The 22,800-nt window shown below is 34.3% G+C and overlaps 3 protein-coding genes and 1 long non-coding RNA gene across 5 annotated transcripts; 2 read left to right on the top strand and 2 right to left on the bottom strand.

Annotated features, from left to right (window-relative positions):
* The first annotated feature begins 5,685 nt into the window (after nt 1–5,685).
* LOC105965933 (uncharacterized) lies at nt 5,686–6,685 on the top strand. The gene is made up of 3 exons (XR_016033163.1): nt 5,686–6,185; nt 6,277–6,330; nt 6,491–6,685. It is a non-coding gene; the product is annotated as an uncharacterized LOC105965933 (long non-coding RNA).
* Nucleotides 6,686–14,103: 7,418 nt separating this feature from the next.
* Nucleotides 14,104–14,601, bottom strand: LOC148768574 (uncharacterized). The gene has a single exon (XM_088821274.1). It carries the CDS (start codon nt 14,599–14,601, stop codon nt 14,104–14,106), a length of 498 nt encoding a protein of 165 aa, XP_088677400.1.
* A 367-nt stretch (nt 14,602–14,968) lies between these two features.
* LOC148768573 (uncharacterized) lies at nt 14,969–17,248 on the bottom strand. The gene is made up of 2 exons (XM_088821273.1): nt 17,244–17,248; nt 14,969–15,407 (listed from the first exon to the last, which is right to left on the bottom strand). The coding sequence occupies exons 1-2, from the start codon at nt 17,246–17,248 to the stop codon at nt 14,969–14,971; spliced, it is 444 nt and encodes a 147-aa protein (XP_088677399.1).
* A 528-nt stretch (nt 17,249–17,776) lies between these two features.
* LOC105970590 (DEA(D/H)-box RNA helicase family protein) lies at nt 17,777–22,638 on the top strand. Of its 2 annotated transcripts, none has more exons than XM_012995416.2 (9): nt 17,777–17,995; nt 18,272–18,750; nt 18,978–19,172; nt 19,279–19,466; nt 20,019–20,232; nt 20,551–20,682; nt 20,768–20,943; nt 21,040–21,306; nt 22,237–22,638. In XM_012995416.2, exons 1-8 carry the CDS (start codon nt 17,881–17,883, stop codon nt 21,275–21,277), a joined length of 1,737 nt encoding a protein of 578 aa, XP_012850870.2. In that variant the 5' UTR covers nt 17,777–17,880; the 3' UTR covers nt 21,278–21,306; nt 22,237–22,638. The 2 variants fall into 2 exon arrangements, with proteins under 2 accessions (XP_012850870.2, XP_012850871.2); XM_012995417.2 differs by having other exon boundaries at nt 17,789–17,995; nt 22,243–22,638.
* Nucleotides 22,639–22,800: the final 162 nt, after the last annotated feature.

Raw genomic sequence — 22,800 nt, 5'->3', positions numbered from 1 at the left:
AACATTAATAGTAAAACAAGTATTATTATCACATGGATTTTTATTTGCACTAAAAATAGTAAATTTGATTGTTTGATCATGCACCGTCATCGTAAGATCACCACTAGCACAATCAATTAGAGTTCTCGACGTGGCTAAAAACGGTCTTCCTACAATAAGAGATATCTCCCTATCCTCATCCATATCGAGTACAACAAAATCAACAGGGAAGATAAATTTGTCAACTTTTACTAGCACATTCTCTAAAATACTTTTTGGGTAAACTAAAGACTTATTAGCTAATTGAAGAGTTATAGCCGTCGGTTCAATCTGACCTAATCCAAGACTTTTATAAGTGATAAGGCATTAGATTCCTGCTAGCACCTAAATCAATGAGCGATCTAATTTTTTTACTTCCTAAAGTACAAGGGATAGTAAATTACCTGGGTCGCTTAGTTTTTGTGGAAGGGGCCTAGTAAGAATGGCACTGCATTACTCGGTGAGTTATATCATCTCATTCCCTTACAATTTCTTCCCCTTTGTGACCAGGTCCATGAGGAATTTCGCCCACTTTGGCATCTTTTGAAGTGCTTCGATGAATGAGATATTTATGTGAATTTCCTTCAGCTTGTCCAAAAAGCCTTGGTATTGGGATCGAGCTTTTTCATGAGAAACTTTTGAGGATATAGAATTGGTAGGGCCCGTGCAATAACCGTCGATGGCGGTTCATCTTGAATTGCTTCTTTTTTCTCAAGCTCTCTCGATTTCTCGATTTCCGTGGTTCATCTTGAATTGCTTCTTTTTTCTCAAACTTTCTCGATTTCTCAATTTCTCGATTTCATTTATAGTAATTTCACTCGCGCAATGCACAAAAACAATTATTTCAGAATTTTGTGCATCGCACGTGTATTTTTCATATTTTTAATTAGTAATTAATAGTATATCTACATGAAAATAAATATCCTAAGAATTTGCACCAATTTATATTTAATTTTTCCAAAATTAATAAAAAAAAAAAGAAAAACAATTATCGTTGTTTTAGCTTCAAATATATGTTTTTTTAGGTAATGAAGGAACCCGCAACTAACGATATAGGCGTGTAATACCTCACAAACTATACGAGAGACGTAAACACACTAGGCTAACCATGCATGACAAGCTCAACATAGCAACCGGTGACAATGAGTGTCGAACCTGGATCTATTGACACATACCCACTTACTCCTACCGCTAGGCATCCCTTGTGGAAACTTGAAATGTATGTTTCAATCTTGTTTTGTGTTGTACATGTTTTCATTCTCTAGGAACTTCTCACATGTGATGACCGATTTTACATATTAATTTATAACTATGGCACACAAATATTTATATTGGTACATTCATATGATAAATAGAAAAGTTGAATTATATAATTCTTATATAATGATTTTAACAATTATACTATTATGTTCAATACAATAAAAAAACAGTCTATCATGTGCTATATTTAGTGAATTTTCATCGTGTTATTTTTCACCTTTGATCGACAGTTTACAACAAAAAAAAATATATATATATATATATATATATATATATATATATATATAAAAATAATTTGTATGGATTTATATATGTGTATGGCTGAATATAATCCACTAAGGTCACTTGGTCTAGCGTAGACCAAACTTTCAAATATATTTATTTTGATCTTGTTTCAATATGCTAAGATCTCGTTCTCTAATCACTATAAAATTATGCAAAATAGACATTTTCAAGATCTTTTGACATAGCATTCACCCGGTATATATTTTGATTCACCGGGTATATATTTTGATATATATAATTTTTACCTTATTTTTTTTATTTTATTTTTTTTCACTCTCTAGTCGCAATTATTATTTTATATTTGAATATGATTAGATATACTGATGTAGTCCATTGTATAGAACTGAGTTTTTATTTTGAAAAGGGGTCATCCATGCATCGTACGGGTGAAATAGTAGTTCAATTGAAAATTTTCAATGGCAAATATCTTTCGATAGCAAAATCATCAGATCGCAACACGTTATGAGTAAATGATAAATATTTTACTATTTAACCGAACTATTTATTTTTTTTAAATCAAGAAAATGCACGAATTTATTTATTTGTTCTCTCCATCATTACATTGATATCGAGTCATGAATAATTTGAACTGCATGGAGCTATGCTTTTTCAAAGCGAAGAAGCCTCTTCTTAATCTTTGCGTTCGGGTCATCACATATTCTTACGTTATAATTATAGTTGGAGTTTCGATCGATAACTTTAATGGTAAGATGTACATATGTTTTTCCTTTATACTCCTTAGTGAATCCGTTCACCACGTTTAGAAATCTCAAAGATGTGCGCTCCATTTGGTTATGTTTGGCGACAGCAAATTGGGCATTTTCGACTGCAAAAGGTGATCTTGGGTCGATGGTGATGTGGGCGGAGACTTGAAAAATATTGTCCGATACAAAAAAATACAAGACAATGATTAGGAGACTAATTCCTTGAAGACCCATTTCTTGTATTCGTCAATATAATTTTGTGTTGTTATTGTTGCGGATGTATGTATGTGCCCTAGCCTTATATACATAGGCTTTTATGAATTTCATGCATATTGTTTTCTCAACATTTTGTTGTATGTTATATGAAGGACTAATTAAAGATGATTGGCTTTTCTTTTCGAATCGGATTTGAGATAAATCCCTTCTTATCTTCAATTTGTTGGGGCATTGGTTACAAAATTAACTGCTATTAGAGATGCTTGACTTTTCCTTTTGGATCGGATTTGATATAAATTCCTTCTTATCTTCAATTTGTTGGGGCACTGGTTATAAAATTAATTGTCATTTCCTATGACATAGCATATTGTATTGAATCAAAAGTAAACTCAAATCCTAGTAATAATAATGATAATATTATAGTAATAGTAGTAAGTAATAATAATGAGGGTCCTTAAGATATATGTATCTTGGTGACAAAATTTATTAGAACTAAATGACAAGTCCAACTTTACATTTGTTTCACATTCTCTATAAATGTCCTTCACACACAAAAAACTGAAATATGCACCAAGTAATATTTAAATTGTATTTATCAATTTTTATTGTACATTTTATTTTTGCAACTACTATTTTTATTATTTTTTCTCTTTTTTTCTTTTTTAATTTTCGTATTTTTTCACTATTATAATCTTTTCTATTTTTTTTTCTTTTTTTCTACATAATATTAAAAATTATAAATCTTTTTAATTTTTTTTCGGCCGTAATCATCACAAACACCCGTAGGAAATCGTAGTATTGTCTAGTTACCAACAATTTCAGGCGACGTTTTTTTTTGCGACGAAATTGGATATGTCGCAATTTTGCGACGTTTTACAAAACAAAAGTCGCAAAATTGGAAAAAAATGAGAATCCACAAATACAATTGCAACTATTATAAAATACGTCGCAAATAACGTCGCACTAGAGCAGGTTAAAGAATTTTTTGGACAATTGCGACGAAAAAATTAAATCGTCGCAAACTATGGCGACGTTTGTGTTAAAAACGTCGCAATTGTTTTTTTTATTTAATATATTTGCGACGTATAGTTATTTTCGTCGCAATGATTTAAATTATTTACAGAACAAAAAATTGTTGCGACGATTTGGGAAATACGGTCGCAATTTGTGTTACATAAAATGAAAAACGTTGCGACATTCAATATAAAACGACGCAAGTTATTAATTTTTATTTATTTATAATTAGAACCCCCAATTTATTTATTAAACAGCGTGCCCTAACCCTCTATTCCTCTTCTCCTCCACACTGTCTTTCTTCCTGGAGCGACCAACAATTTCAGATTTCTCCTTCGTTTTCATCCTTCAACGACGGGGAGATGGGCATCACCACCGCGACCGCGATACGCTGCCAGCACCGTAACGGAGAGACGTTGCCTCAACCATCTTTTGACTTCGATGCCAGCACCAGCTCACGCCGTCGCTACCACCACCAGCTCACGCCGTCGCTACCACCACCAGCTCACACCGTCGCTATCACAAGATTCCGTTGCCGCTGTTGAAAATCATTAAAAAGGTATAAAATTCATGCTCCATTAAATCGGGTTTAATTTGGGATTTATACCTTGTCTTTTTCTTCAATCTGAATTTTGTAAATTCAGATTTAATTTAAAATAAAATTTGGAAAGTAACAGCACTATACATCTTTTGAAGAGATTAGAAGAGGGTTCTGAATTTTCTGGCATTATTGGGTTTTGTAATTAGCAATGTGGAATGGATTTCTTCTTTGGGTGGTGGTGGTGCTATTTTGCTCATGGGTTTATTGTGTAGAAGCTTCTGTTTCATATGATTCAAAGGCCATTTTTGTAAATGGTCAGAAGAAAATTCTCATTTCTGGATCCAGTCACTATCCAAGAAGCACTCTCTCTCTCTCTGTTTTTATTTTTATTTTTATTTTTTTAATTTTTTTTTATAGCTATTAAATTTTGTTAATGTTTGAAATTAGTTAATGGGATAATGTAGATGTGGCCAGATCTTATTGAGAAAGCTAAAGAAGGTGGTTTAGATCACTTTTATTTGAATATATATATGTATGTAATTATCATTAAAGTTAACAGACTACTTTAATTGTTGGGTATATATATCTTGGTTCTAAAAAGGAGCATGTTTTGTTTAATGTGGATATTACAGAACTATCGGATTCCATGAAACAAAAGATTAGAGCAGAGTATGAAGGATTCGGTTGAAGTCCAGATAAGCCTCTCCAATTAAACTATTTCCTTAATATCATTATCGTGATTGCTGTTTTGGCTTTTGTGACATCTTTCGTTATGAACTAATACGGTTTTGGTATTAAAAAACATTTATTTTTTCTTGTTACTCATACATACATGATACATGTACCTTTATGCTATTTGCTCAATGCTGATTCAACTTGGGATCGACAACGTGATAAAATATTCTTTGGTACGTGTGATGTCATTACTTCCAATCTCAACCATTCATTTCGCCTGATTTGAAAAAAAATCATTTTCTGCCGTATGTTAGCATGTTAATGTGTCGTAAATGTTGGAAGGAAACCTATTCTCTTTAGCATCTTTTACTTGTGGGGGTATATCACATAGAAGGCCTTAAACATGTCTTTAAGCTGATTATTAGTGGAGACGAACTCGGTTTAGTTTGCTGTGAACGAAAAAAGCCCAATTTCGCAACGTGAACTCCTTTCTACTCTAGTACTTCACTGCCCTTTTATCATTAGAAATGCTCGGTATCGAACAAAACAAATAGGCCCAGTCTTCATTTCAGGATTTGACCGATAAAAGGAGAAACCCTTCCCAGACTGTTTGTTCGGAATTAAATTTCATTTTAGATGGACTCTTGTATTTTTTAATAAAACGTAGACTACTTACTTTCATTTAAAAAAACCTTTTTTTTTTCTTCTGAAATTAAAAAGTTATTGTTTAGTGAATTTTCTTGGAAAAATTGCGCCACCGTTGTGTTTTAGATTTGGGAAGATCTGATAAATAAGGCTAAAGAAGGATGTCTTGATGAAAATGGAACTCGTGCAATGTAATTTTTATTTTCCTTTCTAAGTTGATGGTTTTTTGCTTGTTTTTGTGAAACATTTGGTGTTTTTTTTTTTTTGCCAGTAGTGAAGATGGTTTGATATGGATGCGGTAACAAGTTTCAATCCGCAAGTGTATGCACTTTCAGTTTTTTTTCTTCATAAGGATGTTTGTTGACATTATGAATTCAAGTTATTTTTAGAGAATTAAACTTGTCCAGTCATATAGGAGAAAACCATAAAAAAGATAAAAAAAACTATAACTTGAATTCATAATGAAAAGATAAGTAGCTATTATACAATTAATGAGAAGAGCAGGTGCAACTAATGTAAGTTTGCTGGTTATTATGTCTAAAGATCGGTGGAAGCTTATGTCTCTTTTCATTGCATTCCCTTTAGCCATCTCGTCTATATTGTGTGATTCTTTAAGATGTTTTTATATAACATATACTGAATTCAAATAAAATATCGAAATGTGAGATGTTTGCTAAAGCTCCGTGGACTAAAATCTTGTATTTTGATGGCAACTTTTTTGTAGGTTTTAAGTATTATTTTCAGGTTTTGTAAAGACCGTAAGAAAGCAGGGCTATATGCTGATCGCCACATAGAACCGTATATTTTGTAGAGAAAAGGATTTTTGGGTAAGTATATAATCCAAAGTATTTTTATATCAGTTAGTTGTATAATAGCTACTTATCTTTCACTAATCACATTCTTGTTTTGATTTTTCAGTTTGACCGAAATATGTTATTGGAATTAGCTTCAGGTTAGAGCGAGCCATTCAAGGTTGTTACTGCTTTTTTTCAGCAATTCGTTTTACCATATTATTTCCTCATACTAATTCTTAGTAACTGCTACTACAATATTTAAGGATAATGCATGAATTTTTAAGGATTGGATATTTGGTTGAGCACTCCTAACTACGTGATCTCTATGTTTCCAACAGATTGAAAATGATCATGCAACAAGATCGCCCTGTCACGGCAACTAAGTATAATGAAAATGAAGGAGAAAATAAGGATGAAGTTCTCTTTGTAATGCTACTACATAAACATTTTCTGTAATTTAATTTCATGTTTGGATGATTTAAGTATTTAACTTAATTGTGAATTTTAATACAGTGGATATAAATTCGGAGTTCGGTACTTCTGCGTATTTGATTTTATTAGAATTGTTTATAATTACAGATTAATTAACGATTAAACAAATGAAATAAACAGGAAAAAAAATAATCAAATAAAATATTTGCGACTTTTTATTGTTTTCGTCGCAAATATACAGACATAAAATGCGACGGTTTATTTCAGTCGCAAATTGAGGACGAAGTTTGCGACGATATTGAAAGTGTCGTCGCCATATATATGTTAACGAAAAAAATAAATTTTTGCGACGATTATAACTAAACGTCGCAAACTGTGCGACGGTTTATATTTTTCGTCGCATAAATTGCGACGGCCACTTTTTTGACGGTTTTTTCCGTCAGAAAAGTCGCAACCATTTCGTCGCAAATTTTTATATTCCGTCGCAAATGAGCTTTTTTCGTCGCAAATTTCCGTCGCCTGAAATGCATTTTGGCCTAGTTTGAACCCTAACTCCTAACTCTGGAAATCCTCCTTTGAACCCTAGCCGACAGGCACCCATAGCATTCACATATATATATGTAGGTATTAAATCGAAAAATTTTAGATCCGCCCCTCCCCACCCCACCAACCCTGACCGCCAACCTAAATTAATCCCTAACTGTCATAGCCTCATAGGTCCCCGCCTCCCATCTGACCTCATACCACCATACCCACCACGGTCATCGCATCCACTATAATCACCCCCACCATACCCAACCACCGCCATGCCGCCATATCCGCTACCGTCATAATTGTGCCTCTACAAGCATGACCACCACCGCCATAGTGACCGCCTCCCTCGACCATGGATTGGAGTGGTGGCATAAGAGAGAGAGAGAGGGGCGTAATGTATTTGTTAAGGGGGCAGCTAAAAATAATACTATTTTTTTCTCACTTCAATATCACAAAAAAAATAGATAATAAATAGGTGATGACATAAATACCCTTAATGAAAATCAATAGCACAAAAACATTAAAAATCTCATTTTTCTTTCTTCAATGCCAAACACACAAAATCCCTCAAACTTTGCTCCTTCACAAACCCCTCAACCTTCTCTTCTTCTTCCTCCTCACAACAAACCCTCCTAGAAAATCTCAAAAGTAAATAAATCAAAACCTCACATAACTTACCAAATGGAGTCAAATGACAACAAAATGGTAGTTTTCGACCAAGGAGAACCCATTAAGATATGTATTATCATGTCTTTTTTGAGATTCAATGTCGATTTTGAATTTTTGTTTCAAACCGGCCTACAATTTTTGACACATACATGTCAATTTTTTTGTCAATTTTCAATACCAACTTGTCGAAAAATATATTAATTTTTGTTTCTTAAGCAGTGATTTTTCGACACATATATGTTGAATTTTTGCGAAATTTCGATATGTTGGTGTCGAAAATTGACAAAAATTCAACATGAATGTGTCGATAATTGTCGACGGGGTTAAAAAAAACTTCAAAATCAACTTCCAAGCTCAAAAAAGACATGGATACATACTTTAATGGGTTCTCCTACCATGTAAACTACCATTTTGTTGTCTTGTGACTCCATTTATAAGTTTTGTGAGGTTTTAATTTTGAGATTTTTTTTGAGGTTTTGTAAGTAGATGAAGAAGAAGAGAGCTAGAGTTTAATGAGTTTGGGTTTGGGGGAGAAGAAGAGGGTTTTTTTTCTTTGAGATTGAAATGTGGAAAAATAAAATTTGTTTGTATAAATTGTATTTTGTTTGATGAGGGTATTTTAGTACTTTGCTAATAAAAAAATTATTTGTGATATAATCTAAGAAAAAATGTAAAAAATTCTATAAAATATGGTATAAAACTTAGTGGTGTTGAAAAGAGAAAAAAATTGGTATTAGTTTAGCCGCCCCCATATGTTAAATTTAGGGTATAAGAGCAAATTATGTATCAAAAAAAGGGCCTTAATTAAGATATAGGTCCCTAGTAACAAAACTTATTAGAACTAAATGACAAGTCCAACTAAACATTTGTTACACATCATTCATAAAATCTCAACCCCTTCACTCACAAATTCGAAATCTGCATTAAGTAAAATTCTGCATTTAATATTTTTATTTTTCCATCTAACATTGTTTTTAATAGAAAACATGTTTGTCGTTTTTTTTTCTTCCTATTTTTTCATTCCAGCATTTTTTTCACTATTAATGTTTTTCTCTCTTCATAATATTGAAAATTAAAAAAAAAAATCATTTTTTAAAATTCAATTTACATATTTTTTATTTTTTTTTTTAATTTTATATGTTTTTAATATTGTAGTAGACTATCGTATAGTACGTGTACTATAGCATACTATGGTGTACTATGGTTTACTACGGTGTACTGTTCCAAACCCTAGCAACAAAACAACTCTCAGCCGTCGCTAAATCCTAGCCGCCACCAACTTCTATCCACCAAATCCTAACCGCCAACCAAAACCCTAGCATCGTCAAATAGCCCTAACTTGATGCAACCACCTCTCACCGTCAATCTAACCTCACACCACCGTCTCAAAATGGCCATCTACCACCATAACCATCCCTTCTATAACCACGATAACCGCTGTCTCTCTCAACCGTCATGAGCCATGAACTGCCATTGCCATTTGCAAATCCGCCGTTCTCTATCGCCGCCACTTACCGTAGCCATCACCATAGCCGCCATAACTGAGTGGTGAGAGAGAGAGAGAGAGAGAGAGAGAGAGAGAGAGAGAGAGAGAGAGAGAGAGAGAGAGAATAAAAGAGGAAAATAGATGTGATTAGTTTTTTTTAAGAGGAATCTAATTAGTTAGGGATATGAGTCATATATTATTTCAAAGTAGGGATTTTAATTAAAGGATTAAATTTAATGTTGTCATACAGATCAAATTAGGTTTCATTCAACAACAACACAACAACAACAACAATAATAACAGTAATATATATATATATATATATATATATATATATATATATATATATATATATATATATATATATATATATATATATATATAAACAGTACATATATACGTGGATTATTTTGGAGAACCCCCTCGTTTCGAATATGACTAATTACCATCCACATTACACACTAGTGCAAACCTCCTCCATTTCGATAATAATTTGATATATTCCCCTCGGCTACCCTAAAGTACCTAAAATACCCTTTTAAAATCAGTTTTAAATCCTAGTCACTCACAGTCGTCTCTCTCTTCCTCTCTCAACTCGCAGATTTAAATCCCAGCCCCATAGATCTCCAACCGGCAAAGTTGTTTCCCGGATTCATAACTCTCTCTCCGGTGGTCGGAATTCAATGGTTTAACTGCGCGTTGGATTCCTCTCGTCGAGCTCTTTCTTTTGGTGGTAATTTCATTCAGTTTGGAGCACTCAATCTGTTTCTACAATTGGTTTACAGTCCGTGCGTATTTCTGTTAGAGTAGGTGATTAACAAGTCAACCTGTGGCTGTGGTCTTTCCATTTATTATTGTAATAAATAAACCTTTTTCGTATTAATGATAAAACACCTTGGCATTCTATATCTTTGTCCCTTTGTCACAAGCATAGATATAGTCCTTACAGTTATTACAAGTACAAGTAATTGATCGTTAGGATTGTGAGATATTGACTTTAGTATTATAACTGTTAAACGTGTTCCTAGTCGAAGGGTTACGCCACCAATGAGGATATCGGCATTTTCCATTAAGAGACTAGCACTTAGTGTATGTGTACTGCATCTCATCAGTAAACGGTATTGTGATATCGGCATGCATAAGTGGGTGCTCGTAAGTTGACGAGTTCACTGAACTCCCTCACCCTAGAAATCTCTAAGTGGTTCTCAATAATCGAGTAGAGATATCTATGGTATAGTTGTACACCATTAGTCCTTATGACCTAGACATCACCGTGATTTCACTAGAGGACCAGCTGTATCGTGACCTGTGCCTGAGTTCCACCGAGGACCACCCCAGGGCCAGTGTTCGTGCAGTCTGAAATCTAGTGGGAGGTCTGTGCATTGTAGTCGGGGATTCGATCGCTAGAATAGTCTTGGATGTCCTGTGTGTTCTCATAGTTTGTAATCTCTAAGTCTCTGGCTAGAGCTGAATAAGTGATGATTAGAGAATTCGATTCTCTAAGTCATGCACGTAACGATTACAACACTTAGAACGATCGCACAATCATTGAACTACTAAGGAGGTCTCGATGAACCAATGCCTCTAGTTCAATCGGGACATATGTCGAAGGGATCGTACTGTAAGCTAACTATATCAAAAGGTTCTTGCAGGCACTTCGTTTTATTCTAACTACTTCGTGTCTAGTGCCACGTTTTAGTAGATCGAAGTATACGAGGTGAAATTCGAGAGGAGGAAGATCGAAGATCGAAAAATCGAGGAGCAGCCCCCGAGCCGACGACGCACGCGCCTCCACGCGTCGCCTGAAGACAGCGCGTGAGCCACACGCGCCGCCGTAGCTCACACCGCCGCTGTTGCCGTTTCGCCGTTGCTGCCCCGGATTGCACGGATTGGTTTACGTGGCAATCTAGCTTCGTTTCGTGCGCCTACCTCACGCTTCAAGAGGTAAAGTTTCAAATTCGTTGTCGTTCGATTCGGTTTTATTTACATTAAATATGCATGTTCGTTTAGTAAGTATGTTGTATGATTTTATGTGAGTACATGAAATTGTTTATTTACTGCGAGCATGATTATTTGATTTAACGCGAGCATGCTAGTTGATTTAATTTGATTGAATAATTCGCATGTATGTTGTTTTTAATTTCGCTGGAAGCGCAAAGGTACGCAATTAATTGTTTTCAATTATCGGGCAACCGAAACATCACCACAACCTCCATTCTTCATCTTCTTCCACCTCATCTCTTGTTTTTCAAAGAAAATGAAAAAATCATGTTAAAAGTCCCCTATTTAACCATGGGCTTGGAGTAGCCTAAAACACCATTCACCAAAGAAAATACACATCTCACTAGAAGAACCACCCCCATCTCGTTCACCATAAAATAGTTTGGCTAGAGCTTGGCATCAACCTTTGAAGCACTTTCCATCGGTTTTCCTTCATTTTTTTTCGTTATTAAGGTAAGAAATCTTGATTTCTTGCTGCAATTAAAGGGTGTCAATATTACAAAAAATGGTTTTCAAAATTTCTTAAAAGACTTGGAAAGATTTCGAAACAAAATTAGGCATTTTTGGGGAAAAATGGAAACATTATGTTGATTGCTACTTTCTTGTTCTTGCATGTATCATTTATGTTTAGATACAAGTTTTATTGACCAAGAGCTTAAAAAAAATTTCAGATTTTAAAGGGTGTTGCAAGAAAAATGAATTTCTAAAGTTTTATGGGGTTGCATGTATAAATCTAAAAATTTTTGGGCCAAAACCATAATTTTCAAGAAGTCAGTCCCAAATATGTTTTCAAAACTGTTTTTCAGCATTTATTGAGTAAAATCCGAATTTTTTAATTCTACTTGTCTTGCATGTATAGATCTAGAAATTTTGGGGTAAAATATGTAATTTTTGAAATTTCAGTCCCAAGTAACTTTTTTTAAATTTGTTTTCTGCATATATTAAAACAAAATTTCATATTTTTAAAGGTTTTCCATGAAAAATCGGATTTTGAACTTTTAGTGTGGTTGCATGTGTAAATCTTGAAACTTTGGGGTCAAAACTTTTAAAAGAGAAAAGGGATTTTTCTAGTTTTTTATTCCAAAAAAATTCGAAAGTTTATGAAAATTTTAAAATAATTTCAGAAACTAAAACGTTGGTCAGTTAGGAACTCTAGGATTAAATTTGGGAATTTTTGGAATTAGTTTACTTTTCTAATTTTTAACATCATGCATGTCATTTATCATGTGTGCTTTAATCTCCTTTTCTTGAAATAATTGATTGTGAATGATTGGGGTTGTGTACCTTAAATTTATGCAAAAGATGTGTGAATTACTGCTAGAAATTGATCGAAAGGATTTATTGCCTAGAGGTGGTAATGAATTCATTAAGTAATGGATAAAAATGGGTACTTGCTTGGCAAGCATAGTATTAAATGGTGACATATTAAATGTGTTTGGCTGGATGTGTGTGTGTGTATGTGTGCCGTGTGTGGCTCTGTGTGTATACATATGTGTGAATTATTGCGTAAGTATGTGATAAGTTATGTTAGTTGTGTGATTATATGGTACTTGAATGATATTTGTGGTGTTATGTGTGAATTGTATAATTTGGGTGAAAAAGGCATAATTTTTGAAAAATTGCATGTCATTATTTTGAAAATTGAAAGATTAATGGAATGCTTAGTGAACAAACGGGATACGATGGGCCGGTATCCAACTAGGATGAAATACGTGGTTTGATCTCACGATAGAACGGGCTCGAAACGCTTTATAGTTTATTACTAGGCACATAAATTAATCTTTCACGGATCCGATAAACGAAAAACGTTTTTACACGATTTTCATAAAAATGGCATTTTAGTCATTTTTTCATAAGTAAGTGTTTATGTGTGAATGATGTGTTTTTGTGAATTATGTGATTAACCGTTTGCCTTATGATGTTTGGAATGTGAGTAAGGATAGCTATATAATATAATATATATTATATACCATATTTTCAAAGTTCGATATTTAATCGGATTTCTTACTGAGCTTTATAGCTCATATAGATGTCTTTTAATTGCAGGTAATAGTGTTAGTAACCCTCCACCTGAATGGATCGAGCGGATCGAGGTCTTGCCCGGGATTTTTGGAAGTCGTACGAGGGCCTATGAACGATGCTAAAATATTTTGGTTTTTGGTGATGTAATAGTAAACTTAAGTATTCCCCTGTTCGTATCTTTCGAACTCAAATCCGGTATGAATCGTACTTGACTTTTATTATAAAATAGTTCGTTTAGTAAATTTGTTATTTTCACGTCCCACTAGTGGTTTTCAAAATATTCACCAAAATACCTTTCAAAACTCTTTATTTTCGAACCAAAAATAAAATCGACAGTTTAATAGTGTAGCAATCGAAAATTCTCCTCTCAAAACTTATTTTCAAAAGAAACATTTAGTCGACTAAAATAATCCCAAGAAAGTTTTCGAAAATCACAAAAGGTTTTTAAATGTCCTAAGGAAGATATTTTTAATAATTTCATTTTAGTCTCATTCTAAAGTTTTAAAAATTTCAAAGAGATCATTTTGCTTCCGCTATTTAAATGAGTATTCTGATAAACCGGTTCGATTTATCGCCCGATTAGAAGGGGGGTGCTACATTCTTGAACTTTCTAAAGATATTGAATACTTCCGATTTTTGTCGCATAAAGTAGACCCAAGTCATCATTGTATAGTCGTCAATGAAGAGAATGAAGTACCTATTTTACGTCAAGGATGAAGTCCTCATCGGTCCACAAACATCAATATGCACGAGCTCTAGAATCTTCTTGGCTCTCCAAGACTTGCCTGATGGGAACGGTTTCCTCTGCTACTTGCCAAGTAAGCATCCTTCGCATACGTCGTCCTTCTTGTGAATAGCAGGAAGATCTTTCATCATTTTCTTTTGGTGAAGAATCTTTAATCCATGAAAATTAAAATGTCCGAACCTCCGGTCATGACATAGCCATGACTCATCTTCTAGAGCATTCATGGCTACTTCCGCGTGCTGCCGGTTTATAGGAAAATTTCTCTTTTGTTGCATTTTAACTTTTGCTATTTCCGTTCTTGTGTTTTTGTTATCATATAATGTGCAGGAGTCCCCTTTAAAGAGTAAAGAATATCCTTTCTCCATCATCTGACCCATGCTTATGAGATTCGTGTCGAGTTTAGGCACGAGTAGGACATCTTGAATAAGACGCGTACCTTTCTTAGTATTGACAGCAATCGTGCCTAGACCTTCAGCTTCCACCAGGGCTCCATTGCCTAGTTTTAATTTTGTCTTCATGGACTTGTCTATATCTTGAAAGATCTTCTCGTTACTCGTCATGTGATTGTTGCAACCACTATCGATGTACCAAGTGTCGTTTTTTACTTCAAACGCAGCATGGCAGGCATAGAATAGATAATCTTTCCTCTCATCTTGTTCTGTGAAGTTGGCCTACTGACTTTGTCTGGAGCGGCAATCCTTCTGGGCATGTCCGAATTTTTCACAATTCCGACATTGTAGTTTTCCCCGAAACCGGCAATCTAAATCGAGATGACTAATTTTCTTGCACACGCGACATGGCGGGTATTTTGATTTCATATCTTCATAATTATCTCCTCCATTTTCTTTAATTCTAGAATTTCCACTTCTAGAACTTTCTTCAAATTTTCTTTCCTTATATCTTGAATTTTGAGACCGAATTTTGAGTTTAGACTGAAAAGGCATTCTCCATTGAATCACTTTCACGCCTACTCAGTATTTTCTCATATGCGTCAAGAGAGCCTACCAACTCCGTGACAAAGAGAGTGGCGAGATCCTTTGTCTCCTCAGTTGTTGTAACAATTGAATCATATTTTTCCGGGAGACTGATTAATATTTTCTCTACTACTGTTTTATCGGTAATATCTTCTCCATTAGCTCTTAATTGATTAACTAATTCCCTTAGTCGAGGATAATATTCATTAACGGTCTCGGAATCCTTCATTTTCATATTCTCCAAATCTCTTCGTAGAGTTTGAAGTTTAGTAGTTCGTACCTTTGCATTGCCTTGGAACTCCTCAGTGTTTTCTGTGTGTCTGTGTGTGCCGATTTGTTCCTCATTTGAATTGGATATGCTGTTCAATATGGGAGCAGCTGATAAATCCCACCTAAAAAAATAGAATATTGGTTCATGTTAGGTGGGATTTATCAGCTACTCCCATATTAAACAACATATCCAATTCAAATGAATCGACATGAGATAAATAAACTAGCAAAAAAAAACCCTGTGCATTTTGTTAAATGACACATTCGAACCATATTGACAGTTTATTAGTTTATTCGTACGTATCTTACGTGACACGTTTTTATGAGAAGAAATGGTCTGAAATGAACAAACCTTTAAATACATAAACAAACTTTGATGTGGACCATGTGGTAGGTAATACATATATCATATGTATATATAATACATAAAAATATAATATATGATATACCACATAAAATTTGATTCCTTATGTATGTCGTCTCTTAAAGAAGTGAATAAAATTTGGGAAAAGGAAAAAGTAACTATTGCCAATATCAGTGTAATCACCTAACACTATCCTGGAAACCAACTCCCACTTAGAAAAATACATTTTTTCATAATGTATATATATATATATATATATATATATATATATATATATATATATATATATATATATATATATATGCATATCTAACTACGTGTTATTATTATATGTAACTAGCAGTAGTGTATAGTAATGTATATAGTCTGTTGAACACTGTAACTTAAAGCAGATGTAACTTCAACCAAAAATTTTGACACCTTCAAGAGAGGATCAATGGCTTTCATTAAGCTACAATAGCAAAATTAAAACAAAAAAATATTATTTTAGTGCAAATCAACAAAAATGAAGAAACATCAAAACACTCAAATCAACAAACACTAGGAGAGAGAGAGAGAGAGAGAGAGAGAGAGAGAGAGAGAGAGAGAGAGAGAGACCATACCTGCGAAATGCTACGAGTTTTAGACCAACCCGCCAATGACTCCTCACCCCAAGCACCTCCTACCAAAACCCTAGCCGTCGCTAACCACCCAAGGTTCCGCACTCACAAATGAAAAAAAATTATAGAAATAAATCTGACAATAAAAAATGAAGGAAATTGCGATCAAAATATAGATCTCGATGAGAGGAATCCAACGGTGGGTAGCCCGTCAAATTCCGCCTGCTGGGACACAAATTACTCCTCCGGCAAGACTCACCGTCGTCGAAATTGTTGGGAATCGGACACGTGTACGCAGCGGAAAACAAAAATTTTATGCGAATTAAACGAATTTAAAACATATATATATATATATATATATATATATATATATATATATATATATATATATATATATATATATATATATATATATATATATATATATATATACACACACAGATATGTAAATTTTTGTTGTTGGGATTTATGTATTTCTTTTTGTATAAGCCAGTATTCGTTTGTGTAAATAATTGATCGACTAAAAGTATGGGGTAAAAACTATATAACTACGAATGACTATAGTTTATTATAGTTACATCGAGTAAACTGCAAAAAGTACCCCTGTTTAATATCCAAATAGCAAAAACCCCCCTGTGAAATTTAGTCAAAGGCAAAAAACCCCCCGGTTGACTTAAGTGTGGCTCACTCGCGGGTTGCGCGACTGGTAGTAGGTTTTTTGACGTGAAATGACGAAATTGTCCCTAAAAATGTATTTATATGTATATATATTATATGTATATATATTTTCCTTTTAATTTGATTGTTTAGAAATTAAAATATTGTTAAAAATAGTAAATAAATAAATTTAAAAATTATTAAAAATTTGTTAATCAAATTAAGTATAGATTTTTTTAAATATATAATAACGGAATTTAAATTTTCTTTTGATGTAGCGATAATTTAAAATATATACAAAAACTATGAGATAATGAAAACAAAACTAAATTAAATACCCCATTGTACCTTTATAATTAAGATATGACAAAAATAAAATAATTAAAATATTTAAAAAATATAAGAATTTATTAATTGCAAAATCCTGGAGGTATTTGTGTCTTTTTATATGAAGTCAACACTCAAATGATAAATGAGCCGAGTGTGCTATTTAAATAATTTCATAGGGGAGTTTTTACTAGTTTATTTATCATAGGAGGGTTTTCGCTATTTAGAGATTACGCAGGAGTACTTTTTGCAGTTTATTCTAGTTACATGAGTAAACATATAATTATAAAAAAAAAAAAAATCAAAGAAAAATTAAATAGGAAAATATAAATTAAACAAACAGGTTTAAAAGTAGTAATAATAAATAAATAAATCAGCGAAAATGTTAAATCAAGACCAGAAATGCTAAATGCAGTTTGAGCGAAAATTTCATATAAAGGTAGTATAGTACTTTCGCCTCCAGGAATATGCCAAATGAAGAATTCGGTTTGCGTTTCTCCCTAGTTTATTTGGTAAGGGCTATAAAAGAAGTCCATATATCTATATATATAATATATATGTATATATATATATAGGTCTGTATCAGTATATGTGAAATTTTCAGGATATAGGAATTATCCTCATCCTTGTCTCTCTGGGGTTTTAGCAATGGCGAATGTACTTGAAATTTTCACAACTCTCAATTCTTCAGTTTCCATACTTTCCCATCGCCGCCGTCCACGACTGGTTTGCGAAGCTGCCCCTCAAATATCTCCTCATCAAGGTATCCACTGATTGCGCTATCTCCTTCATTTTCCTTTTTTTTTTTTTTTCTTTTCCTGCAATTTACTCACTCAAAATCATCAGAAGTTTTGCTTGATTCCCCAGCTATTTCTAATTAGTACTTAGTACGAATTTTTTCCTAAAAATCACATTATCTCGATCAGCAGCATAGAATTGAGGCCTTAAATATAGGCATAACAAAACCCCTGGTGAAATAAGAGAATTGAAGTTTGTTTGATTTCCAATTGTGTTTTAAATATGCACTGTTGGTGCTCAGGTGGTGCCGGGACAACGAGCAGGAATTTCGGGAGGCTAAAAATGCAGAGAATTAAAGATATAGTTAACGAAAGCTACAAGAAAAAGAAACAAGTCAATAATGAACTCGAGGACGATCATCAGAAACACGAAAGCCCTCCATCCCGTGTGCCGTTTGACGATTCGGATTTGTCGGATGAAGAGGAAGTTATCACTGTCAAGAAATATACTTCAAAAGCCCTTCGTAAATCCGGCAGCGGAAGAGATGCTTCTTCAGAATTTTCTGCTGCCTCTAAGAAACGATGGGGCGATGTGGACCCACTTAACAGCTACAGATCTAACAGCTACAGACCGATGGTGGAAAATGACTCGAGTAAAGGGTACAAGTCGAAAGCCACTAGTGATTTTTTCAGCAGAAAGTCGTTTAAGGAGTTGGGGTGCAACGACAACGTTATTGAATCTTTAAGAAGCCTGCAGTATACGCGGCCATCGCATATTCAGGTTATATAAGTGCTATTCGTGTTTTTTTTCAAATCATCGATATCTACATTGAGCTTCTTGTTCGGAATAGCATATAAAGAGTTACTTCAGTTTCTTGAATGATTAATGGTTATAAAAACAAGAATTGCGGTGTTAGAGAACATGATTTTTTTCATTTTTTTAATGGGAATAGTTGGCGTTCAATTATATGCATTTGAATTTGGAGATACTCCATTTTTTTATTGCAGGCGATGGCATTTACTCCGGTACTTGATGAAAAGAGTTGTATAATAGCTGATCAAAGTGGATCTGGTAAAACTTTGGCATATTTGTTACCTATAGTACAGCGTCTTAGACAAGAAGAAACGGAAGGACTTAGCAGACCTGCGTCAGGGCATCCTCGAGTTGTAATACTCGTCCCTACTGCTGAGTTGGCTACTCAGGTCTGCATTTGAATAATCATTTGGCTGGTGACCGATAGTTTTTATTTCTCTTCTCTTCTTTATGTTGTATTGAATTTCCTTACACATCTAAAGATGCATTTTTCAGGTCTTGAATATTTGTCGATCACTATCAAGAGCTGGTGTCCCTTTTCGGTCTATGGTAGCAACTGGTGGTTTTAAGCAGAAAACGCAACTGGAGAGTCTTAAACAGGAAATAGATGTTCTAATCGCTACACCTGGTCGATTCATGTATCTTGTTAAGGAAGGCTTCCTGCACTTAACTGATCTTAAAAGGTTCTTACTTTCTACTACTTCTATTTCACTCACTTTTCAGACAATAAGGCTTAATTTGACGTCTTACTTGTACTTTTATATTTAATTGTTTTTTTCAGTTTGTTAAGATAACTAGATCTGGTTGTAGTGTATTTGACTAGCCAAATTTCGTAAAATTCAGTCTTTCGTGGTGATCGATAACGCGAATGCAAGTATGATAACAAAAATTGCAGTTTGTCGCTGACCTGTTATTAAATGCAATAATTGAAGTGTAATCTGTGCACCAGATGTTCCTATTTTATTAACATAATATTAAACTTGGGTTGATGACTGATTGGGCCTTTTCGAGTTTCAGTGAAGTCGTGAAAATAATTTAGATCGAATTTGAAATTGAGTCAGTTTAATTGGAATTTGGGTTACGGAATGTTGGTAAATGGAAAATTTTCTATTCATTGTGGTTGGAAATGGAAAGGATGTCGTATCTGCATCATGTTTGATATTTTGAAGCATTTCTTAAACGGCACATTTCGTATAGATAACTTGCTACATTACCGTTCAATTCTTGTGCTTCAGTGCCATATTGGATGAGGTAGATATACTGTACAACGATGAAGATTTTGAGATTGCACTGCAAAGTTTGCTGAACACGGCACCTGTCACAGCCCAGTATCTATTTGTTACTGCCACGTTACCTGTGGATATATACAACGAACTAGTTGAAGTTTTCCCAGATTGTAAGGTTCTAATGGGTCCTGGTATGCATCGCACAAGCCCCAGACTGGAAGAGGTATTATATCTGTATGCTTATATATTCCTCCGCATATCCTCTAGAATAGCATCAATTGCAATACGTCCGTCTTTACTGCATAGTATCTAGAAAGATAGCTGCTAGGTTGATGGTGGTATCCTCTAGAATCTTTAGTTGTGACTTCATTCGTTCGTCAGTCTCAAATATGTGTCGCTGTATTATCACTACTTAAATCAGATTTATTTCGTCTTAATTAAATAGATATTGGCATTTGACAATATAATCTGACTGCCGAAGGTAGTAGAGTTTTACTTGTTTTGGGGGATAAATGAGTATCTCATTAGATTTGGTTTGTAGATCCTTGTAGATTGCAGTGGAGACGAAAATGCGGAAAGATCTCCCGATACAGCTTTTCTCAACAAGAAAAATGCTCTTCTTCGACTTGTTGAAGGAAGTCCAGTGACCAAGACAATCGTCTTCTGTAACAAGGTAGTCAGTCTTTTTATAGGTAGCAACTCTCGTTCGAATGTATTTGTCATTGAGTTATTATCCTGAAATACTATACGCATTGCAGATTGAAACATGCAGAAAAGTTGAAAATGCATTAAGACGGTTTGACCGACAAGAAACCCGTACAAAAGTTCTACCATTCCATGCTGCTTTGGAACAGCAATCAAGACTTGCAAACATGGAAGAATTCCGGAGCTTTCCTTCAACAAACATATCTTTGTTTTTGGTTTGCACAGATAGGTACGATACTGCTTTCTCTCTTCCTTTTGGACACCCACCAAACCTTTGAACTTTCATTAGCAGATATGAACGATAAAATTCTGCCATAATTTGCAGAGCGTCTCGAGGAATAGACTTTGCAGGTGTGGATCATGTAGTGCTATTTGATTTTCCTCGGGATCCAAGTGAATACGTACGTCGTGTTGGAAGAACGGCCCGAGGTGCTGGAGGTGTGGGGAAAGCTTTTATATTTGCTGTTGGGAAGCAAGTTTCTCTTGCAAGCAGAATTATTGAAAGAAATTTAAAAGGGCACCCGTTGCATGACGTTCCATCTGTTTACGAGGCGATGAGTTAGATGTGCTTTGTTGACGTGGAATATATACGGTAAGTTCCATTATCTACTCAATTGATTTTTTATCTTCCAGAATGTTCATTGTGTATTGCAAAATGATTGTTCTTTCGATCATCAAGTTTGAAACTCTCTCTCTCTCTCTCTCTCTCTCTCTCTCTCTCTCTCTCTCTCTCTCTCTCTCTCTCTCTCTCTCTCTCTCTCTCTCTCTCTCTCTCTCTCTCTCTCTCTCTCTCTCTCTCTCTCTCTCTCTCTCTCTCTCTCTCTTTCTCTCTCACACACACACACACACACACACACACACACTGAGACCACAAACCACACACTAATGTATGATTTACATATTTCAGTACCAAATGATATCGGGTAAATTACTGCTACACCCATGAGGTATGCTAAAATAACTTTTAAGGTCCATGTGGTTTTGGTAATCACAACCATACCCCTGAAACAATTACCGGAGCCAAGATTTTAATTCCTGGGGACCGATATGCACTATATTTGTTTCCCGCGGGACCGTTAATGAAAATTTATACATCTTATAATAAAATAATAAGGATTTAAGAAATGGTAGGAGAGCCATGCCACTCCCCTTGCTCTATGTCGTCTCCCCGTCTGAATCTAATAATCCGTTAGAACTCTAACGGAATAACTTATCTAATGCATATTCGGTTAGGGTTTCTAACAATGTTTCAGAAGTGATTGTAATTACCGATACTACAGGGACCTTAAAGTTATTTTAACATACTACAGGGGTGTAGTTGTAATTTACCCAATGATATTTAATACCTGTACAACGATATTAGATATACCTGCACAATGATATGCAATAAGGTCTGGCTACTCTTGGATGACTGGATTACTACTATCACTTGTTAATGCGTATTTGTGATTATGTTAGTCACTTTTCTTGCTGGATTCTGATTTTGCTGTGTAGAACTAAAACTATTTCACGTTCTTTATAGTTGCAGCTGTCTAACTATGGCCAAGAAGAAATCCAATCGATACCCGGAGGGCAACTTCGGAAAGGGAATTTGAAACTTGGACATGTTCTATCATGAAGTTTTAGCTTCATGCATAACCAATGGAACATGTTTTCGAGTCCAAACTCACAAAAGGAGTGCTAGGAAAGCTTTTTGTTGGTTAAGAGTAGTTTGGTTTCAAACCTTTGAAGAATCATATCGTCGGTGTCGGGCCAGAAAATATCATTTTTTTCTGGCGTGGGGTTCTATTAATTCGTGCTCGTATATAGTAGCTTCTTTCTGCTTTTTTCAGGGTAAGGATTAATTGTATGCTATCTATTAGATCAAGACAGAATTGTTATTTCAATTGCACTTTGGGTATTTTTGAAAGATACTAATTCCTTTTTTGTGTTGTTTTAGACTGAGGGATTTGGATTTAGGAAAATGAAATGATTCAATATGATGTGAATTTATCTAATAATAAAAATAATAGAAAATAAAAGTTAAAAAGTATTTATCTGCAATTCATCCTAATAAAAACCTCTCTTAAACATCTGTGATTCAGCC

This window comes from Erythranthe guttata, chromosome 8, assembly GCF_056151865.1.
Source record: "Erythranthe guttata isolate IM_541 chromosome 8, IM_541, whole genome shotgun sequence".
Lineage (NCBI taxonomy): Eukaryota > Viridiplantae > Streptophyta > Magnoliopsida > Lamiales > Phrymaceae > Erythranthe > Erythranthe guttata.
This window is presented reverse-complemented; position numbering and strand designations above follow the sequence as displayed.